General features: G+C 37.2%; 1 protein-coding gene across 1 annotated transcript in view; it reads right to left on the bottom strand.

Moving 5' to 3' along the window:
* LOC150093652 (glycerophosphocholine cholinephosphodiesterase ENPP6-like) overlaps positions 1–18,525 on the bottom strand; it is a 92,202-nt gene extending 73,677 nt beyond the window's left edge. The window contains exons 1-2 of the mRNA XM_090412808.1: positions 18,506–18,525; positions 18,074–18,294 (exon numbers count right to left, since the gene is read on the bottom strand). Of these exons, the coding sequence (XP_090268934.1) occupies positions 18,074–18,218 (145 nt within the window). The 5' untranslated portion in view covers positions 18,219–18,294; positions 18,506–18,525. The remainder of the gene's footprint in view (positions 1–18,073; positions 18,295–18,505) is intronic.
* Positions 18,526–23,355: the final 4,830 nt, after the last annotated feature.

The following is a 23,355-nucleotide window of genomic DNA, read 5'->3' as shown; positions in this document are numbered from 1 at the left end:
ATGGAACAGGCTGAAACAAAAACATCATCACATCATCGTAATACTAAGTCATACGTTGCTCACTAGACTATAAAATATCAAAATGATTAGACAATCATGCCTGCAGTGACTTCTGTTTATTTGGTACCCTCAAGAGCATGTTAGAGCTAGGTGAGCTAAGTGAGCATGTTCAAGAATTAAAAACAATATCCAAGACTGGTTCAAAAGTTATCATACATTTTTCCAAAATGATTTTGCTATTTGGATTTCAAAAAAAATCCTAAGACTTTTTTTTTTTAATATATAGCAAAACCTATAGCAAATCAATGTTGCCTGTAGGCAGGTGTCAAGAGAAGAACAATCTGATGATATTCTTTTCTGAAAATATGGAAGCTGAGTTTGTTGGAAAATACTTCATGGGAAAGGCTGTTTCAGAGAAGAGAGGTAGGTGGAATGAAAGACAAATGGAAGCAGCAGGTTCATTGGATTAGCACTTCAACTGTAAATATGTGCTTGTGCAGATGTTGCTCATATTATTATATTAGAAATTAGGGGTGCTATTTGACAGAATTAGGAATGCTAATTCTGTCAAATAGCACCCATGGCAATACCTGTAGAAAAGAAGATACAGTGTGACTATCTGTAAAACAGTGGTTGGGGAGAGGGATCCTGAATTAGTTGAACTACTCTCTTCTGGAAAGCATCAAGAATTCTTAATAGAGGTTTTTTATGCACCACTCCAAATATGAGAGCAGTATTCCAAGTTTGGGCAGATTTGGGATTTGTACAGAGTTGAAAGCTCGACAGAAGAAAATTAATATCTTCAGTGAAAAGAATGTCATGTTTTTTGGAAGCAGGGTATGCTAGGAGTGATGTTTTTGTGCCAAGAAAAGCTGTGTCAGTCCAGGAAGAAAGAACTGGTCTTGACTGTTGGAATGAGTATTATCAAAAGTAAGTGGTGTTGTGTCAGAAAAAAATGATGAGTCATCCTTTTTTCCCACCCAACACTAAGTTACCTCATAAGGAGAGTATAAGGACATGCTTATGCCTCCGGACAGAGAATGTGCCATTTAACAATCCAAGAACATGTAAATATCCAAATGTGTGAGCTCTAGACAATGTTAAAATAGCCCACGAGTTAAGTAGAAATTAGTTGTAAGTGAATTAAAATATAAAATCATGTATAAATTGCCAAGTAAATGTGTATAAGCTAGAGTAAACTTTAAGCCATGTAAAATCAGTTCGTAGCCACGGCGTCCAATCGGCAGCCGCCGTATGTGTGACGACACCACCGCGTGAGGGAGCTGTTTTGGAGTATAAAGGTTTCGGCGGGAATTCGAATCACTCTCTTGTATCTCTTGTCTCTGGGTTTCGTCGGCACCTAGTCCTGTCGGAGAGCTGTGTAGAGCTTGCCGCCACGTGTAGCAAGAATCCCCCCTTGCTATGTGTGCTATGTGGGCCATAGCTGCAACTACAATGTATTCAGATCCATAAGAAGAAAGAGCCACTGATGAAATCGATGTCAGTGTTCAAATCTGTGTATGAGTGTTTTTCAGTTCGTATGGAAACAAAGGAATAGCAAGACCGCCATCAGTGAAGGTACAGTAAGCCGACCAAAGTATCCAGTTCAAGGCAAGAACGGTAAGCGGAAGATTTTCTTATGTTAATGTTGAATTAAAGTAACTGAAGAGTGGGGAAACAGAAGTTAAGGAAGCATGCTATTTCTGTGTAGTGTTATAAGAACAGTCTGCGATTTGGACACTTTTGTCTACAGTTGAGAAGGAAGCATATTAGGCTCCAGCCGAACAGGAGGCCAAGGTCTGAACTGTTTGTGTGATTTAAGAACAGTATTGTTATATGGTCAGAACGTAATTAAATGTTAGCTAAAATTTTGGAGGGGGGATTAAGTAAGATTAAGAAGTATTATCCTAGAGAAATTCATGTCAGAAGTATTGAGTTGTCTTGTGTATATATGAAATATTACATGTGTGATAATAAGGTAATTTAGTTATAAGAGTCTGAGAATAGATGTGCGTTCAGAAGTGAGGAATTTATGTCAAGTAAGGGACTATAATATAGAAGATTTGTTTGTGATTAATTAAGTAAAGGGAACCCAGACTCTTTTAAGATTAAGGATTTGATTAACATGTATACTTGTCTTTGTGCAATAATAAATGTGTTTCTTAAAATATAATCAAATGAGTTTGTCATCCTTTCTGCAGATTTGAGCTACCGTTTGGAAAATTTTGTACCGTGCATTTAAGGGGAAACTGGGACCACGACTGCTTACTTCTTGATCCCTACATTTTTTTTTAAGTATTCTTGGATGACATATCAGAATTTAGTTGCCGGCTGGCGCAGTCTTTAATCAATATAAATTCGTCGGCAAACGCATATCTGATATTAAGTGATACAAAAATTTATGTTAACTGTAAGGCTAAAGTAAAGACAGTTAGAGATATAACAATAAGGCAGTCACATAGTCACACAACCATCCTAGATATAACAGTGGAGAAAAATGGTCTTTTTTGTGAGAAAAAAAAAAAAAATATATATATGTTTGGAAAGCATTGAATGTAACTAGGTTGTTACTCAATGAAGGATGGTATGGAGATCAGGGTTTAGGGTACCAATTATAAAAGATTTTGGAAGCATGAGACATTCTGAGCATTGCACAATTTGCTATATGAATAGAAGGAATGGAGAATGCTCTCATCAGCAGAATTATGGATAGGGTTTAAGGTCAGTGATGGAAAATCATTTAGGTATATAAGGAAGAGGGTGAGTAAATAAGAGCTCTGAGGAACACCAACACCTACATTAGCAAGAAAATCTGAGACAACACCGTTTATATCATTATTCAGGTTATTCAAGCAGGTTATTGTTCCTCTCTATCGAGCCTTGATAAGACCCCATCTAGACTACTGTGCTCAGATTTGGTCACCTAGGTTTCTTCTTGATGGGGAGGAGGTGGAGAGGATCCAGAGGCGAGTGACCAAGATGATAGCAGGTCTGTGGAATGAACCGTATGAGAACAGGTTGAGGATTTGTGGGTTGCAAAAATTGGTTGATAGGCAGAGGAGGGGAGATATGATTGAGACATTCAAATTACTGAAGGGTTTCTATAAAATTAATTCAGAAGATATTTTTGAGAACAGGGCTGGTTGTGGGAGGACTAGGGGACATCCATGGAAACTGGGCAAAAGTGTGGTTAGTAAAGGTGTTAGAGCTGGGTTCTTTACTTTTAGAGTAGTGAATGAGTGGAATGCGCTCCCTGAGTCTGTAGTGGATGCTGTGACAGTGAATGAGTTTAAGGCGAGGTATGATAGATACTGTATGAATGTCAAATAGTTGTGATGAATATGATTTGGGGCCTCCCTCGATGAGTCTAATGACTCCCTGGAGTTGCCCGTAATAATAGTAATAATAATAGTAATAGTAATTCAGAGAATGACCTAAGAGGAAACCGGTTATCTGATTACAAAAGGTGGAAGGCAGGCCATAAGATGGCCATTTGCTAAGAAGCCCCTTAATGAATAGAAATGTCAAGTGCTGTAGTACTCAACATTTCCAAATGTTTTTCCAATGGCGTACCTGGAAGAACTAGAAGAGATCTAGTGTGTAAAGAAAAGATACAGTATGTTGCGTAAGTGGAGAAGACTGTCAAGTATTCTGATTGGTGGATGCATAACTTGTTGCTTGAATCAAATACTATAAATACTTTCCTTTTCCACTTCAACTGACCAGTTGGTCAGTTGAAGTGGAAAAGGAAAGCCACCAAGAAAGATGACTTAACAGTATGGAAGTTGGATTGCAGGAAATCAAGCATCAAGAATAAAAAATCAAAAAGGTCATTATGACTTTTAGAATTGGGGAGGAGCAGTAGAGATAGTAACTGAATGATATAACAGTATAATGCAGATAGGAAATCTTAAGTCACAGAAGTCAAAAAAGATTAGACCCAAGATTCAGAATTCTATGGCAGGGAATAAAAAGCATATATTCCATTCTTATGGCTGCAGTAATCACAGAAAGTAAAGTTTGGACAGATAAGATAGCCTGAGATTGTTGTGGCAGTAACTTGAAATTTGGTAAAAAACAGATAAAGTTTGGATGTCTACAGGTGATGGTGCAACATCATTCAAGTTGGTCTTTATGCTCAGAATTTTGGTCAAGTGGATGTGAATGAAAAGGTTTCGTTTCTTATTCTGTAAAGTTTTTATTATTTTAATCACAAAACTATCTATTTAAGTTTACAGTCGTATTAAGTGTTTCAAAGATGAAAAGAAAAGAGCAAAGGAAGCATGCTATGAGGGCAAGAGTATCTTAGACATGTCACTAATACAAATACAATATAGTCTCTATGTCATAACGTGGCCTTGATGGGGGCGGAGGATGCTTCCCCATGTATCACTACATAGTTCCAGGCACAGATATCATTGGAATTATTATGCAGCCTGATGAGGAAGCCTCACAAATATGTTGCTATCAGGTTCAGTCCTATACACTACCTGCATATGGAGAGCCATGTAGTGGTAGATTACAGAGCTGTTTCACTGCTGACCTCAAAAACAGGGAGGTTTTGGATCTCCACAGGAGATTAAGGATACCACTGACATCATATGGGGGCAATGCAGAAGTCAGAATCCCTTCTCAGTAAAAGAACCCAGCATCTAATATCTGTAGATAACTTTTCTTAAATATTTTATTCAAAAGCAGGTACCATTCATCCTGTCTGCTTCTGTATATACTGTACATCATAATTTTTTCCTAATTCATGTCATATTCATCAAAATTTCTTAAATTATTAAGAAATTTTGATTAGGGCATACCCCTTAAGCGACGCGCAGCCACATCGCCCTACAGCTGTGAGAAGTGGACTAGGGCTACCGCATCAAGGGCGGGTGCGGTTAAAGAAGCGAGCCCAGCAGGTGGAGAGGATGTTGCGAGTGGGAACACTGAATGTTGGAAGCATGACTGGAAGGGGAAGAGAGGTGGCAGACATGATGAGGAAGAGGAAGTTGGACATTTTATGTGTGCAGGAGACAAGGTGGAAAGGGGGAAAGGCAAAGGAACTGGGAGATGGATATAAATTGTTCTACTCTGGAGCGAATAACGAGGGAAGAAATGGTGTAGGAATTGTGGTGTGTGGCAGAATGAAGGGTGAAGTACTGGACGTGGGTAGAAGGAACGACAGGATCATGCGAATGAAATTGGGTCTTGGAGAAGAGCGGGTGGTCGTATTATGTGTATATGCCCCGCAAGTTGGTTGTACAGCAGAGGAAAAAGATGAGTTCTGGAACGTGTTAGATGAAGAAATGAGGGAATTGGAAGAAAATGAGATGGTGATTGTCGGAGGAGACTTGAACAGGCACATAGGAAGACAGAATAGAGACTGTGAAAGGGCGCATGGTGGCCACGGAGTGGGAATGATGAACCAGGAAGGAGAGAGGGTTGTGGACTTTGCAGTAGCGTTTGATCTGGCAATTGTGAACTTGTTTTTCTTCAAGAGGGAAAAACATTTGATAACATTTAGAAGTGGTAACAACAGCTCACAAATTGACTACATTTTGACTAGAAGAAAACATCTTAAGGTTGTGAGAAATTGTAAGGTAATTCCAACAGATCAAGTAGCACAACAACACCGACTGCTGTGCGCAGACTTTAAATTAAGATCGAAGATAAGAACTTCTGGTTGCCATGGGATGAAGACAATTAAGTGGTTTCGCTTAAAAGAAGAGAGTGTGAGGAATCGTTTTAGGGAGAGAGTGTTAGAGAGGATTTCGGATGGACTGGAAAGTGTACAAGATTGGTGGAAACATAATTCAAAAGTAATCCTGAGCTGTGCAATCGAGGTGCTTGGTGAGACATCTGGAAAGATTAGAGAGCAGAAGGAGGGTTGGTGGTGGAATAATGATGTACAAGTGGCAGTGACAGCTAAGAGGAAGGCAAAGCAGAAGTGGGATGAGTCAAGAGTGGAAGAGGACAGAGAGGTGTACAAACAGAGAAAGCAAGATGCCAAGAGAGTTGTGGCACAGGCGAAGACCATGGCATATCAAGATCTGTATGATCAATTAGAAACAAAGGAAGGACAGAGAAAAATTTACCAACTAGCGAAATGTAGAAATAAAGCAGCTAAGGACATCTTACATGTGAGGCAGATCAAGGAATGAAGGAAGAGTATTATGGAGGGATGTGGACATAAGAAACAGATGGAAAATATACTTTGAGGGACTTCTGAATGAGGAAAATGCAAGGACTCACAGAGGAAATGGGCAGCCTTCTGAGGGGATGGTGCAGAACATCGGTAGAATGGAAGTGATGGAGGCCATGAAGAGGATGAAGAATGGAAAAGCGGTGGGCCCCGACAGAATTCCAGTGGAGGCATGGAAGGCACTGGGGGAAGAGGGAATTGACCTGCTGTGGGACCTGTTCATGAAAGTTTACCAACAGGAAAATATACCCGAGGAATGGAGGGAGAGTACTCTTGTTCCCATCTACAAGGGTAAAGGGGATGCACAAGACTGTAAAAATTACAGAGGAATAAAGTTGATGTCCCACACAATGAAGATCCTAGAAAGGGTTCTTGATGGTAGATTGAGGGAGGAGGTGGAGATTGCAAAGGAACAATTTGGCTTCATGCCTGGTAGATCAACAACAGATGCTATCTTTGGGTTACGACAGATGATGGAAAAATATCGAGAGAAACAAAGGGAGCTACATCTGGTATTTATTGATCTGGAGAAAGCATACGATAGAGTGCCAAGGCAAGAAGTCTGGAGGTGTCTGAGGGAGAAGAAGGTGCCAGAGAAATATGTCAGGTTGGTGCAGGAAATGTACAGAAATGTGAAGACAAGTGTTCGGACCTGTTTGGGACAGACAGAAAGTTTTCAAGTAACAGTTGGCTTGCATCAAGGGTCAGCATTAAGTCCGTTTCTGTTTAATATTGTGATGGAGGTGGTAACAGAGGAGGTGAGAGAAGATGCACCTTGGACAATGCTGTATGCAGATGACATCTTGCTGTGTGTAGATTCAAGAGAAGAAGCGGAAACTAAACTGGAAAGATGGAGAAAAGTACTGGAGGAGAGAGGTATGAGACTGAGCAGAAGTAAGACAGAGTATATGTGTTGCGCAGTGGGCGGTGGCCAGGAGACAGACCTGGAGCTGGAAGGAAATGTCATCAGGAAGGCGAGAGACTTTAGATACGTAGGTTCGACAGTGGAAGAAGATGGAGGAGGTGAGAAGGAAGTGGGATGCAGGATACAAGCAGGTTGGAGGAACTGGAGGGAGATGGCTGGAGTGTTATGTGATAAGAGGGTGCCGATCAATCTGAAAGGCAAAATTTATAGGACAGTAGTGAGGCCAGCTATGACATATGCTATAGAAACTGTGGCCCAGAGGAAAAATAACATTAGCAGGATGGAAGTAGCAGAGATGAGAATGCTTAGGTGGATGTGCGGTGTGACCAGAAAGGATCATCTGAGAAATGACTATGTCAGGGGAACAGTGAAAGTTACGAACTTAGGAGCGAAAGTACAGGAGACAAGGTTGAGATGGTTTGGTCATGTGATGAGGAGGGAGGACGAATATGTGGGAAGAAGGGTCATGCAGATGGTTGTGCAAGGAAGGCGGAAGCGTGGGCGGCCAAAGAAGAGATGGAGGGAGCTGGTAGAAGAGGACTTGAAGATGAAGAACTTGGATGTGGTGACAGCCCAAGACAGGAAGGTGTGGAGGAGACTCATAAGAAACAGTGACCCCACTTAAGTGGGAGAAGCTGCAGAAGAAGAAGAAGAAGAAGATTAAGAAATTTTGATGAATTTATTTATTTGATGAAGATATTAAAAAAATGGGAGGGGAAGAAACTTCTTCCAACAAGATAACTGCCTCATAAAAGGTATCTTTGAATTAGAAGTATCAGAAATATAGTACAAATAACCTGTTATAACTAGAGTAATAATTAAAATAATTTTAAGATTTCACACATCAGTTTCATCTGTCCAGTTCAAATATTAACAGTTATGTGTTCAAGAAAGTTTTTTATTCATGGTTAAAACTGCAATTTAAGCCTATCCCTAATATATATATATACAGGGTGTTCGGGATAAATTTGACAGTTTCGTAAGGAAAAAGAAAATCTTCTTTGTATCTATTAAATTTAATGAATTGACAAAAAAACATTACAGGCAGAGTTAATTACAATACTATCAACAAGATTTACTCAAAATAACCACCATTAGCATCGATCACAGCTTCAATTCTGCTTCGGAACCTCGAACAAGCTGATGCTACAGTCTCCCTGGGAAGGGCCGCAAAAACTGTTTTAATTTTATCCATTAACTGGGCTTTTGTATTACTGGAAGTGCGATTGGTGTCTTTTTCAACTGCGCCCCATACAAAATAATCCATGGGGTTAAGGTCTGGGGAGTTTGGAGGCCAAACATTTGGACTGGTGAAGTCGTAGAAATTTTCAGACAACCATTTTTGACTTTTCCCAGAGGTGTGGCAAGGGGCCGAATCCTGCTGCCATACATACGGCCTACCATTGGCTACCCTTGTTATCCAGGGCTTGACTACAGTTAGCAACTCCACGAACAAAGCCCGAATTCCAATGCCAGGGTTCTTCAACACCTGTTCCTGCAGATTTGCGAGGAATTCTGCTGTACGAACGCAATCAGATCGTCTGCTAGGGATCTTTCTTCTTGCTACATCCTCGTAGTCACCATTGCAAGTCTCTAGTTCATGCCTGATTGTTTTTACTGTATTCAGGGAGCATTGGGCAGCAGTCGTAATATCCTTATTTTGATGGCGGGCACGAATCATCATGATACAAGTTATTCTCTTCCATGATTCAGGTGGGTTCCAGCTATCCATCCTTTCTGACATCTTGTATATGAATGAAGAAGGGTCCAAACTTTTAAATGAAGAGAAGTGTGTGTTAATACATGTAACTTACGGAAAAATATAATTAATTATAAATATGTCAAATTTATCCCGAACACCCTGTAGATAATGAATAACAGAGGGGATAATGTACATCCTTGTCTCACACCAGATTTAACATTAAACCAACAGGATATGATAGTACTACATGAAAAAATTACATCATTACTAACTTCCTATCTACAATTTTCCTCCAAATCAGTCTGTTACTTGTCAAGACTCCAACATTATCAGATCTTATATTTCTATAGTCTAAGGCACTTTGTACCATATCAATCCACCTATATCTTGGTCTTCCTCTGGGTCGTTTTCCTGCCAACCTGGCAGAGAACACTTGTTTTGCTAATCTTTCCTCGCCCATTCTATTTAAGTGACCATACCACCTGAGATTAGCTCTGCTAACGCATTCCTGGAAGCTGACAATGTCAAGTTCTTTCCTAATATCCTCATTTTTAATATGATATTGCCATTGATGCCATCTGTTCACGCCTCTAATCTTTCTCAGGACTTTAATATCTGCGGTCTCTAGTCTTTGGTCAAGTGTTTTACTTCTGACCCAGCTCTCAGATCCATAAGTTAAAACTGGTTTGAACACTGTCTTGTATACAGCTAATTTAGTGTTCCGACTAATTTCTCTCTTATTCCATATGAATTTATTCAATTGACTTCCCACCATACCAGCTTTGCTGATTCTGTTGTCTCTTTCTATATTTAATTTACCATCTTCAGTAAAAATCGTGCCTAAGTAGATGAAATGTTTTACTTGTTCCACAAGTTCTCCATTCACAACACAGTTGACATTTTCAATGATTCTGCCTATTTTCATTGTCTTTGTCTTTTTATTGCTGACCTTCATACCATATCTATTACAACAGCAATTCAATTTAGTCAGAGAATCTTGCAGACTTGTAGCGGATTTATTTAGAAGTATAACACTATCCGCATAAAGCAAAGAGCTGACATTAACATCTCCAATTTTGATATCAGGTTTAATACCACTTTCCTTCATAATGTGATCCATATAGATAATGAATAACAGAGGGGATAATGTACATCCTTGTCTCACACCAGATTTAACATTAAACCATCTTCCTGTACTTGCTTCAATTCTAACTGCTGACTTACAACTCAAATAGAGACTAAGTATTGCTTGATATAATGCCCCATTGACACCATATAACTGCAGCGTATTGAATAGCTTCTCTCTTGGCACCTTGTCATATGCCTTTTCCAAATCGACAAAACTTAAATACAGATCTTTGTTATATTCCCATGCTTTCTCGACTATTTGTCGTAAAGTGAAGATCTGATCCTGACAGCCTCTATTTGGCCTGAATCCAGCTTGTTCTTCACCAAGCTTTCCATCCACAATTCTTCTCAACCGTTTCTCAAGTATACTTGCATAGATCTTGCATGGAACACTCAGTAGGGAAATACCTCTGTAATTCTCACATTCAGTTTTATTTCCCTTTTTATATACGGGTACTATGAGAGCTCTACTCCAATCATCAGGAATTCGTCCCTCTGTCCAGGCTTTCTGAACTATGCGGTGCAGCCACTGTAAGACTTTTATACCACCATACTTCAACATTTCTGGTCGAATATCATCTACTCCTGCTGCCTTTCCACATTTCAAGCCTTTGATGGCTTTTTCTACTTTAAGTATGGATATGTATTCCTGACTGCATGCCTGGTCAGTGTTTTTTATCACTGTACTGTCATCACTGCTTGTTTCATTTAGCAGTTTTTCAAAGTAATTACTCCATACTTCAAGGGTATCTTTTTCAACCGTTTTCATGTCACCTTTATCATCTCTAACTCCTTTTACAGCACTCTTTCCTCCATTCCTAAGCTTCTTCAACAACCTCCAGAATATTTTGCCACCTTCTTGATATTTATTTTCTATATTCTTGCCAAAGTCCTCCCATGACTTTTGTTTAGCTAGTTTTACACACTGTTTAGCTTTCTTACATTTGTCTCTGTATTCTGTAAGAGTAAAAGCCAACTTATTTGCCAGGAACGTTTGATATGCTTTCTTCTTTTCCTTCACTGGCTCTTTAACTTCCTGTGTCCATCAGGGAGTTCTGATAATTTTATCCTTGCACACAACCTCACCACATGCCTCTCTGGCAGAATCAATCAATGTTTTCTTCAGAGTTTGCCACTGAATCTCCAAGGTTTGATTCCTCTTCTCAAACTCTTTCATTTTCTTTTCAATAATCTTTCTGTATTTTAGTCTACAGTTCACATCTGAGAGCTGTTCAACTTTTATTCGCTTTAAAACTTTCTTACATGTTATTCTTTTCAATATGAAATTCAATTTTATCCTGCTCAAGACTAAATAGTGATCACTTCAAATTTCAAATCCTCTGTACACTCTGGTGTCCTGCACCAGGGAGAAAACATCACTATCAACAATAACATAGTCAATGAGACTTTTCTTATTCCTAGCCTCTTCTCTCCATGTGAATTTGTGCACATTTTTATGTTGGAACATGGTGTTAGTAATAACCAGTCCATGTCCTGAGCAGAAATCCAACAGATATTTGCCATTATTATTAGCTTTGCTCTTTTCTCCAAATTTTCCCAAAATATTTTTGTATGTCTCACAATCATTTCCTACTCTGCTATTTAGATCCTCAACAAGGACCAACTTTTCCTTTTTCATTGTGTCAGTTGCTTTTTCTAAAGCATCAAAAAATTCCTCCACTTCTACCTTAGTAGAACCTTCTGTGGGACCATAGGCACAAATAAGTCTCATTGTCCAGTTCCCCATTCTCATATTTGCCCACATTACTCTACTTGAGACTGACTGCCATTCAAGAAGATTCGCCTCGTATTTTGTGTTGAATACTATGGCTACTCCTTCTTTTCCTTGATTGTCATTGCCTGAATATAACATTTTGTATTTATTGCTCAGAAAGATCTCACCAGTTTTGGTCTTTTTTGTTTCAGTCACCCCTATTATGTCGATCTGGTACTTATCTAATTCCTCAGCTAGCTCCATTTCTTTGCCATTCAGGCTTCTTACGTTGATAGTACCGATCTTTAACTCTGGTGATGTTGAGTTGGAGTTTGTTTTCAGATTTGTTCCAGTAGCTGACTTTTCGCTGTTCACCCTGGTTCCCTGGTGAAAACAACGGGGGCCTTGTTTAACCGGGCGACGCCCCAGCCAGCATGAAATTTTGTCATGTTGTACCACATTTTTTATTTTGGTTTAACCAATAAGAATACAATTTGGTCGGCTAAATCCCAAATTGCCAGCCCATCCTCGTTCGTTCAGTATCAAAGTAGATACCCAACAGGGTGCACCACGAGAAGGTGAGGATTGGACATTAGGTCAGAAGCCCTGGTCGGTTCTACGCATTCCTTGAAAGGCTATGTGGAGGTCTCCTCTCAGTTATACAGCTTTGACCCTTAAGCACCCCATATATATATATATATATATATATATATATATGGGGTGCTTAAGGGTCAAAGCTGTATAACTGAGAGGAGACCCTGTTTGGTATCTACTTTGATACTGAACGAACGAGGATGGGCTGGCAAATATATATATATATATATATTTTTTTTTTTTCCCTGTACAGTTATTATAGATGTCTGTTCGTCATTATATCTATAAAATTATAGATACTTACTGATGAAGTGAAGCATTTTTTACAGTGGAGAAACAATGAACTTTTTCTTCATCAACAGGCTTTCTAAAAAAATATTGCTATAGGTTTTTTTAAAGTTTCTACGAGATCATTTGTGTTGATCTTGCCCAAAACAAGCAACACAAAGGTCTGCAAACCTAGCTGAGTGGAGAGCACAATTACTTCCGACCAACCGGTTGTGGTTTTGAATCCCATCGTGGTCATGGGCGTTTCTATATGCTAATTAAGTGGTAGATCCCTTCCAATAGCCCTGCTTATTAATAGGAAGCCTAAAGTAGCCTGATGAAGTACCACATTTACATAGAGCAGCATTTCTGGATTATGAAGCACTGTGTTCATCCATAGTACTATAGGTATTATAGATTCACAAATTTTCATAGGTGGGTGTCACAAAAAAAAATTTTTTTTTTCTTTTTTTTTCTGCTGTTTCTGCCATCCTTAGATCAGACAAAACTAGAAAACATAAGCATGGTGTAACAGAAAGAGACTATTTCTTTAGTATAGTTATCAGCTTTCATTTGCTGCAGCGACACTTGTTTTTGGTTTCATTTAAACTGACCATACTAAAACGCCAGAATGGAATGATTTTTTTTTTTTTACTTAATTATCACATAACTTTACAGTAGCAGCAATAACAATATATCTGAATAGATATGGGTTGTTTTCTTCAACCAATATCTATTCAGTTATAAATTACATATATTTGCAGACGTAGTGTGTGTGCATGCACTTTTTCCAGCAACAATTGAGGAATTACATTATGCTTGAAAATATATATTCTTATTTTTTTATCCAAGCAAAAATAAACAAGTTTCCAAGTGAAGTATCTTCAATTCGGCTACATGTATACAGTTGTAAAGATACTTTACAGACTGTTGTTTGCTCATGTTTGGATAATGAATAAAAACAGAAGCATAATATTTTCTGTTAAGAAAATATACTTTCTGTTAATATACTTTCTGATCCAGTGAAAAACCTTGCTAATGAGGAACTTGGATTCAGCAAACCTTGTCAAAATCAAGTGGATTGGGTGTGGATTCAAAATTTTTCTATTTGAAAAATGTAGAATTTGAGTCAGTTTAAAAAATGTATAGATTAAAGTTTTTATTTGTTGTTATAAGTTTACATTATAAACTTGGGGGAGACCACACTCCTACCAGGCGCATCCCCCAGGTGGCAGATGGGGGAAACCCAAATGGGTTGCTCTGAATAAAGAATAAAGAGCCGTGGACCAAAGGATGTAGCAGAGGCATGGCAAGCTGGCTACATTATTATGCCAGTAGCTTTCATGAGCAGGAGAAAGTCTACAAACCGAGATAGTGCTACTGTGTACGGGACAACTGATGCGCCTACTCGAAGACCAAATAGAGTAGGTGAGAAATCAGCAATGTGGTCAGCCAAGGATGTGAAACATGTAGCCACCCTCAACATAAGATCACTATACCGACCTGGAAAATTGCAATTAGTCCAGGAAAATTTAAAAATACTGAAATGGAGTATTTTAGGTTTATCAGAGACACATTCATCGATTTACCAGAAGGAAGACTGTACTTCTCAGGAAGAAAAGATAACATACACAGAGGAGTTGCATTATTAATTGAAAAGAAACTCGCACACTCAGTAATTGAAATAAACCCAGTGTCTCCTAGAATAATCACAGCCAAACTTCAAGCAAAAGAAAAAGGTCAAACAATTAAAATAATCCAAATATATGCACCAGACAGTAACCATTCAGAGGAAGAAATAGAAAATTTCTATGAAGAACTACAACAGGAAATTGATAATACCAAAGAGAACTCATGATAGTGATGGGAGATTTTAATGCTAAAATAGGACAGTTCACAGCAGACAAAAAAGATGTGATGGGGAAATTTGGATACAGAGAGCTTAACAACAGAGGAGAACAATTACTCCACTTCTGTCAAGCAAACGATCTAATGATTACAAACACATTGTTCTATCAACGCCCTAATAATAAATATACATGGACATCCCCAGATGGTAATATAAAGAACTGCATAGACTATATCATAAGCAAACAATGGAAAAGATCAGTAAATAATGTACGAACATTAAGAAGTTTTGATTTTAACACTGACCACGAAATACTAACTGCCAAAGTGAAGATAAAATTCAACAGGAAAAACAATATCAGAAAAGAAGAAAACTTCAACCTATCAAAACTACAAGATAGCTCAAGCAGAAGTCGATTTTTAAAACAGATGTGCTTGAAATTAAAACCCTCCATCTTCCAGAACAGCAGAAAATACTGGGAAGAAGGAAAAGAAACAGTGTTATCAATTGCAAAAGACACTCTAGGTTCCAAACCCAAAATAAACAAACAGTGGATAACCCAAGAAATCATAGCTACCATAGAAGAGAAAAGAGAGGCCAAGATACTTGTAAACCAACAAAACAATGAAGAGAATAGAGAAAAATACAGAGCACTAAAAAATAAAGTTGATAACCTGTGCAAAAAAGCCAAAGAAAAATGGTTAGAAGAAAAAGCTAAGAAATGCCAAGAAGCATACCAACAAAACAACCTAAAAGTCTTCCATGGTACTGTAAGAGAAATTACAAAGGAATTCTCAGCAAAAGCAGTAATAATGATAAACAACAAGATGACTGAAACCAGGAATATTGAATATATAAGAAAAATCTGGTCAAACCATTTTAAGACTATCTTCCACCAAGGAAACAAAACTACAATGCCAACAATAGAAGAAAATAATGATCACTCAAAAATTTTACAAGAAGAAGTTAGATATGCAAAAAACAGATGAAAAACAATAAAGCACCAGGCATTGATACTATCCCTACTGAACTGTGGTCATATGGAGGCAGCATATCAATAGAATATTTAACGACCCTATTCAATAAAATACTACAAACAGGAGAGATCCCAGATGACTAGAGAACTGGAAAGATCATCCCAATATACAAGAAAGGAGACAAAAGAGACTGCAGAAATTACAGACCAATCAATTTACTTTCTCACACCTATAAAATATTCATAAGAATTATACAAAATAGATAAAAAAACACCTATGAAGAAATGATAGGCATAGAACAAGCTGGTTTCCGAGGAAACTATTCAACAATAGACCAAATTTTCACATTGCACCAACTAGTAGAGCTCAGCTGGGAAGACCATAAAGAACTATATTGTTGTTTTGTGGACTTTAAACAAGCTTTCGATAACATCAACAGAGAAATCCTTCTTAAAATTCTACTAGAAAAAGCAATAGACAAATATATAATACAGTTTCTGGTAAAATATTACTCTAAGACAAATGCAATAATTAAAAAGGACACACTCACAACAGAACCCATAGAGATCCAAAAAGGAGTAATGCAAGGATGTCCATTATCCCCATGCCTATTCAACATATATCTAGAAGAAGTTGTAAAGAAGGCAATAGGCAATGAGCCTGGAATCAATGTCAATGGTTTAAACATAAATAATATCAAATATGCAGATGATCTTGTCCTTCTTGCAAGAACCCCAAATGAACTACAAAAGTTGATCAACAAGCTAAATGAAACCTGTAAAACATATGACATGACAATAAATATACAAAAGACAAAAGTGATGAAAATAGGGAGGAACGGAACTACCATCTCAGCCACCCTAAGAGAACAAACAGAACAAGTAGACAACTTCATATACCTTGGATCAAAACTAACAGAAACAATAGATGAACTCAAAACAATCAAACACAGAATAGCAATAGGATGGACCACCATGAGAAAATTACAGAAAATCTGGAAAACAAACAAGATATCTAAGCAAGCCAAAATCAAATTATATGAAGCAATAATTATACCAACAGTCATCTATGGAGCAGAAGCGTGGACAGTTAAAAAAAGAGAGGAGAAAAAACTGCTAGCATTTGAAATGAAATGCTTAAGAAAAATAAATAGAACAAGTTGGATAGAAAAGAAAACAAACATCACAGTCAGACAAGAACTATTGTATAAAAAGACAATAATAGAAAAAATTAGAAAACAACAACTGAGATGGTTTGGACACACTGTACACATGGACGCAGACAGACTTCCTATCGTCCTAATCAATACTTTTCCAACTGAAAAAAGAAGACCCGGAAGACCAAGAATTGCCTGGCTGAAATTAATAAAGAACATCTCAGGATGCAGAACATATAAGGAACTTTTTCGAACAGCAAGGAATAGAGAAGACTGGAAGATCCTGCTCAAGAGAAGACTTAATCCGTCTTAGACGGAAGAGAAGAAGTTTACATTTTATTGTAATATCTGACAACATAGAATGAACAAAAAATTTCAATGTTACCTCAGTGTTAAAAAAGCTTAAGAACTTCCAGGAAGGTCTGATAATAATAACAGAATTATTCCTATGAATGCTTTCAAACAAATATAATGATTATAACAAATGATAATGATGAATAAGATAGCAGAGCATATAGAAAACAGTCCCCTGTAGTCCTCAATCTCCATGGCAATATCACATAATAATAATCAGAAGCAGAATAAAGAATGAATAATATTACATATAAAGGCAGTACGAGTTCATAAACAAAACAAAAGCACACAAAGTAGAAATGGCATAATTTTCAATAGAGATACCAATAATCTAAAACTGATTTTGCATATCAAATCAGAAGTATATTAATCAAAATTGCTTATATTATTACAATAACAGATATTATAAAAATGGGAGGGGGGGGGGAAGAAACTTCTTCCAGGAAGATGACTGGCTCATAAAAGTATCTTTGGATTAGAAGTATCAGAAATACATATACATAACCTGTTATAACTACAGTATTAATTAAAATAATTTTAAAATTGCACACATCAGATAAATGCATTCACCATTTTTTCATTTTCAATTATTCCTCTGTTATTATCATCATTCTCCATTGCATCGCAATACATAATGGGCATTAAAGTTGCCCATTATTAAATTGTGCATTAAAGTTGCACAGCCTCACTGTGCAGATATTTCATGGGCAAACTCCTGTTTCCCTTATACGAAATACTTCTACAATGTAAAATAAGTAAAATTTTTTATTCTACATGAAATATCTTCCTAGGAAAAATAATGATGGATTCTTATGAAGTATAATTTACTTTTACCAGAAGGAAGAGTAAAAAAAAAAAAAAACTTGCTACGACCATGTAAGGGCTGGTCAAGAATTACAATATTCTATAAATTTCACTGATATAACAAACTGGAAATTTTACTATATGAATGTTTATATGAAGGCCCTGAATATAGGCAGTTTACGTCTAAAAGAGATTTAAATTCATTTATCACACTCATAAATCAGTCATGCTTTCTTACACTATTCTGAACTATTTCCAATCACTTAATAGATAATGTAAGATGCAAATATAGATAAAGAATTTGGCAGATTTATCTTAATATAATAAGAAGAATATGGTATAAGCAAATTAATGCAACTCATTGAGTTTCAAACTAAAATATACAGTTGTTGGATGCCTTTCAGACCCACCTGTAACAATTGTGTACCAATTTGGATAAGTATTAGAAGGAAATACTGGGGTAACATATTCTGCTTTAACCCCATTTTTTTCAATTTCATCGAATCCCTCTAAAACGATTTTGGAAGCATAATCCCAACGCCAACCGTCAACCATTAACACCAAAAGTTTTTTCCTTAAAATTCTGGAATCTTGGTTTCCTGACGCCTGATGTGATCCCAAGATATTTTTGCTGAAGATTAAAAGTATATATAATAAAGAAATCATTTTAAAAGTTTATAAAAAAAAATTATTCTGATGTCAGTGACATATATGGTTTTGAAGGAAACAAACTAGAAAAAAAAATTATACTACTAGAGAAATAAGCGTTTATTATTCAATGTAAACAATTACGCAATCACACACTTTGTCTCTCTCTCATTAATAATTTTTACTGTTCTCACTTTTTAACAAAAGTTAATCTTTAAAGCGAACACGTATAATAAAACATAATCATAACTAAATCTAGCGATTCAAAAAAAAACAAACTGCAAAACATTTAAAAATATTGCCTACTCTTAATACAGTGCTGCCGTCTACATATTGTTCATTAATAAAAATAATCAAAAGGAACAAATGCTTGATCAATGTTCCTTTCTATGAAGGGAAGTCATAATAGAATGTCACGTAATTTTATGTGTAGAATACAATATTCGAAGAAAGAAAACTTCAGACGAAAGTAATTTTCTTAACACGTATCGAAACATAGTAAGCACAGCGATAGAACAGCAACCTTGCAATCTAGAAATGTTTAATTATGGAAACTCCAGAAGTCTTACTATACAATAAAATGTTTAGACATTCGCAGCCTTGGTATCGCTCTACTCAATTAATTTGCACTGATAACAGGAAGACCTCCATGAAATCAAAAGACTCATCACGAAGGCAAACACTGTTGCACACAAAACCCATCAAGCCATGCTTTAAACTCATTCAACAATCTATCTGCGGTCACCGCAGTGTCAGGCAACGCATTCCATTCATCAACCACTCTAGATGCAAGGTTCTTTGCTGCTCGTGCTCCTGCTCACACAGGACACCTTGTTTGAATTCCTCAATTCTGCTTCAAAGGAAAGACCTCAGTGGGGATTATATAAAGAGCATAAAGCAAGAGGGAAAGAACCAGAGGCCATCCCTTGAAGTTATGTAAGAATTTGGTGAAAAGGTGTGTGAGAAGCAGAATTTTTACATGGACAATTTCAATGAATAGAACTCAATACCAGAATATGTTATTAATGCAAGGAGTGTTAATGAATTTAAGCTTCGGTGTAAAAAATATGTTGCCTATTGAAATGCTATCTTTTTTACACTACCATTTTCGGGTATTGGCACACTAACTACCTGGTTTCTTCTGAATCATTGTTCGACCTAGCATATTTTATTATACTCGTAAATGTTGATCTGGAATTTAAAATTATAAATTTTAAACTCTCACAATATTTCTGTACCTCTATTCTCTGATACCTTTCTGCTATACATATCTCTGTGGTATCAGGACATTATACTTTTGCGTATAAACGAGTCTAACATATTGTCAGCTCTTTGATGATGTTGGTTGTAATCACTGCGAAAGATTTTATTGCGTTCATTTATTACGTGATTCACAGATTCTTCTTTAATTTTGTTAACTATTTCCCTGTAAGATAATTTTGATCCATGTTTTAATTATATTGGTTTTGCAGATATTGTTTATAAGCAAAAAAATTAGCCCTTCTGTTTTTTATTTTTTTATCAGGTTGTCAAATTTTATCAGGTTGCACTGAGTTCAGCCCCCTCAAGGGGGTTAAGTATTTATGGCTATTGATCCGTGTGTTCACGGGGCCGGTTTGCCTGCTTGCGAGATGAAAACCCCCAGATAAATTGGAGAAAAACCCTGCTGTCCACATCCAAGACCGGCTAACTTGGCTATGGCTGAGGAAGATCCTTAAGCTCCTCACATCAGCGACGGGAATCGAACCCAGGACACTTCTTCTTCAGGCATATGGTTGCGAAGCGCATAGCCACTAGGCTAACCGCGCAGACGATATTTGCAGTGATTTATTCAGAGAGAGAAAAAAATACATGTTTTCAACACTTGCGCGTCTCAGATGCGGCGTCTGTTCTGCTGTAGCGTTAGTTTTTGTTTTGCCTGTATGCTAACGGGTGGCCTTGTTATTCAATGGAGGTGGTTTAAATTTCATATTTTTTAAAGTTTTAAAGTGGAGATTGAAATGCCCACTCAGTCTCCAAAAGTTAGATAGGGTAAACGGCCCCGCCTACTCCCTATACGGGAACAACATAGGCGTTAGCTGATTTTAAAAAAGAGCCTCTGTAGCTCAGTAGAAGTGGCGTTTGCACTCTACAGCGCTTGACCGCACGAAGAAAGGATTTGGTGGTTTAAATCTAGTCACCGACTAGAGGAACTTTTTCTAAGCCTTTTTTCGGCCGGTTCCCGTCGATCTCTGGCACGGGCTAGCGGGTTTTTTCTCCCGGAAACTCGGGTTTTTCGTCCCGTAAACTCAAGAAAATCGACCGTAGAACCCACACTATTTTCAGACATTAAAAAAATATTGTTAGGGTTAGAGACCACGGGATGGCGGCACTAGCTTGCCGCCTTCTTCACTGCGTACCGATGAATCAGTGATAACTTTGGGCAAGCTATCTCTCTGATTGGCTACCAGTGGAGAGTGAACTACCCACTCAGTCTCCAAACGTTAGATAGGGTAAACGACCCCGCCTACTCCCTATACGGGAACAACATAGGCGTTAGCTGATTAAAGTTTTAAGTCTATCCTTGCAATGTCAAATATGCGAAAGTGTAGTTTTGATGACGAATCCAGAAAGGATTCAAATTTATTAAACTGGACAAGCTGTATAGTGATGGAACAAAAGTGGTATGCCGACATTGTAATGTCCATTTTTCCGTTGCTCATGGAGACAGAAGCAATATCAACCAACATCTATGTAGACAGAAACATAAGGATACTGAAAAGACTCTGGCTTCAGTTAAAAACACCCGTTCGTTTATGGTTGATAGTGAAAGCGATAAAATTTCAGCGAGTGAAGCTCTTGTTGTTTATCATACTGTGCGTCACGGTAAAAGTTTTCCCGCAAATGATTGCTTGTCGACATTGTTTTGTGTGCAGGTAACACGAACACCAATTTTTTTTTTTTTTTTTGGTGGTTGCAAAAGACTTGCCAAAAACTTGAAACTGAACTGAAGAGGCGGATTATAGGTATTGATTGCAAAAGTGTACTTCAATATATACACAGTCAGAGTTGAAGACTTGAAGGGTTTTTGTGACTTTAACAATTTCGCTAAATTGTTAGAGCATGGAAATACAAAAGTTTTTGTCACTGGGTCCACCAATTGGCAGAATTTTGAGCATATCTGATGGGTTCTTATTTTCTTTCTCAAGAAAAATGCTCTGTTATGTTGCAAAAATTGAAGATATCTGTTTGAAATTGTGGTTGTCATTTGCAAGAGATCACGTCTCTACGTTGCAAACATACATTAGCTTAATCGAAAAAGTAATATTTTAGCCAAGAATATTGAAAATCTTGTAAACGATTTAGATTCCAGAAAAAGTGAAGTGTTTGTAACTACTGTCAAAAAACAACTGAAAATGTTAGTAGATTCAGGAGAAATTAATGAGGTGAAGTTTTTTGAGGTAGATGAGAATTTCTATGAAACTAGCTTAGAATATGTCAACAAGTGGAAGTGCAGTTTAGGAAACACTGAGAAGTTCAAGAGGGTGCTCCTAAGGAAGACACCTGAATAGAAAGAAATACAGCACAGCCTGAACGAAGAACTCATCACACCATAGAAACAGAAGAAATTCGTGTATTAGATCAGTGGACCCTCATAAAATCAATAATTGTGAGGCAATTGGATACAAGGAATAAAGAAAACATTCCTGTGTTTGATAGATGGGTAGATTTTTTCTGAAATGAGCGAAAAACGCCTAGACTTTCAAGAGTTTTGTAATATTGTAGAGTTTATTCTTTGTATTCCAAGAAGTACAGCACTTATTGATAGAATACTATCTGTTATGTACAGTATGTGGTCAAAGAAGAAATCTAGATAAGTGTTGGGACAATGAGGGATATGTTAGTTTAAGCAGTGCTTTTTTTTCTGGCGGTACTCAACGGTACGCAGTACCGGCACCTTTTTTCTTAAGTTTTAAAAATTTGCGATTTATTGACAGCAAAATGTATTATGGATATTCCGGTAGATAGTGCTGTGTTCACGAATTAAATTTTCAGTTTTGATTACTCATACGTTGGTACCCTGCTTTCCTGTTTCCTAGGTTGGTACGCAACCGGAAACAGGAAGTTGTGTTCACTTCCGATTGCTTCCAATAGTTGATCAGTTCTATATTCACTCTACAACAGGCAGGTGTTAACGTGAGTTATGAATTAATGTAAGTTAAATCAGTGCAATCATTGTTCAAAATGAGTAAAATACGTAGTTACTTTATGTCAATGAGTAAAAAAAGGAAGGCTGAATAAGCAGAAATTGTTGAATCTGCTTGTGATGCTGTAAAACAGAATACTAGCAGCGAAAATACTCTTGGTGGAGAAGATCACAAAACCAAGACCGAAGATCGACGTGGTCAAAAGGAAGAAAATTCTGATAATGATTGTCCAGAATGTTGGACACTTTAGCAGAAAAATGACTTCTGCGAGAGAAACGAGTGGCTGTATGTCAAGAATAAAATGTTGAGCTGTAAAGTGTGTCGTGATGTCGGAAGTCTTGCCGTCGATAAACACATGGGAACGAAAATTTCAGCGGAGTGGGCAAATGGTAAAATCAGTCATTTTGGAGAATCTCTAAAAATAACAGTTAATGTCATTAAGAAAAAAGATTCACGATCATTGGGGGAGTGCAGCGCACAAAGCATGCCAAAAAATAAAATCTGAAGCAAAAAACGAAATATTAGAGAAAGTTTTCCTAAATACTTTGTCTCATAATAAAGACGTAACATAAAAAGTGTTTCGAACCGCTTACAAAGTTGCGAGGAGAAATCAGTCATTTAACAACTTTGAAGACGAAATAAATTTATAGGAAATTAATGGACTAGACATGAGATATAGTCTTCATTCTGCAAATGCTTGCATTAACATTGTGAGCCATATCGCAAATGAAATGAGAAAAACATTAATAGACAATATAGTAAACTCCAAGAACAAACTATCGTTACTTCTTGATGAATCGACAGCTGTGAGTAACAGAATAACATTGATTGTTATTGTTCGTGTAGTTGTTTCTGAA

The sequence above is a fragment of the Typopeltis vanoorti genome, chromosome 23 (genome assembly GCF_054136105.1).
Source record: "Typopeltis vanoorti isolate ZY-2024b chromosome 23, IOZ_Tvanoo_1.0, whole genome shotgun sequence".
NCBI classification, from domain to species: Eukaryota; Metazoa; Arthropoda; class Arachnida; order Uropygi; family Thelyphonidae; genus Typopeltis; species Typopeltis vanoorti.
The sequence above is the reverse complement of the archived record's forward strand: the minus strand, read 5'-3'. Positions and strand labels throughout refer to the sequence as shown.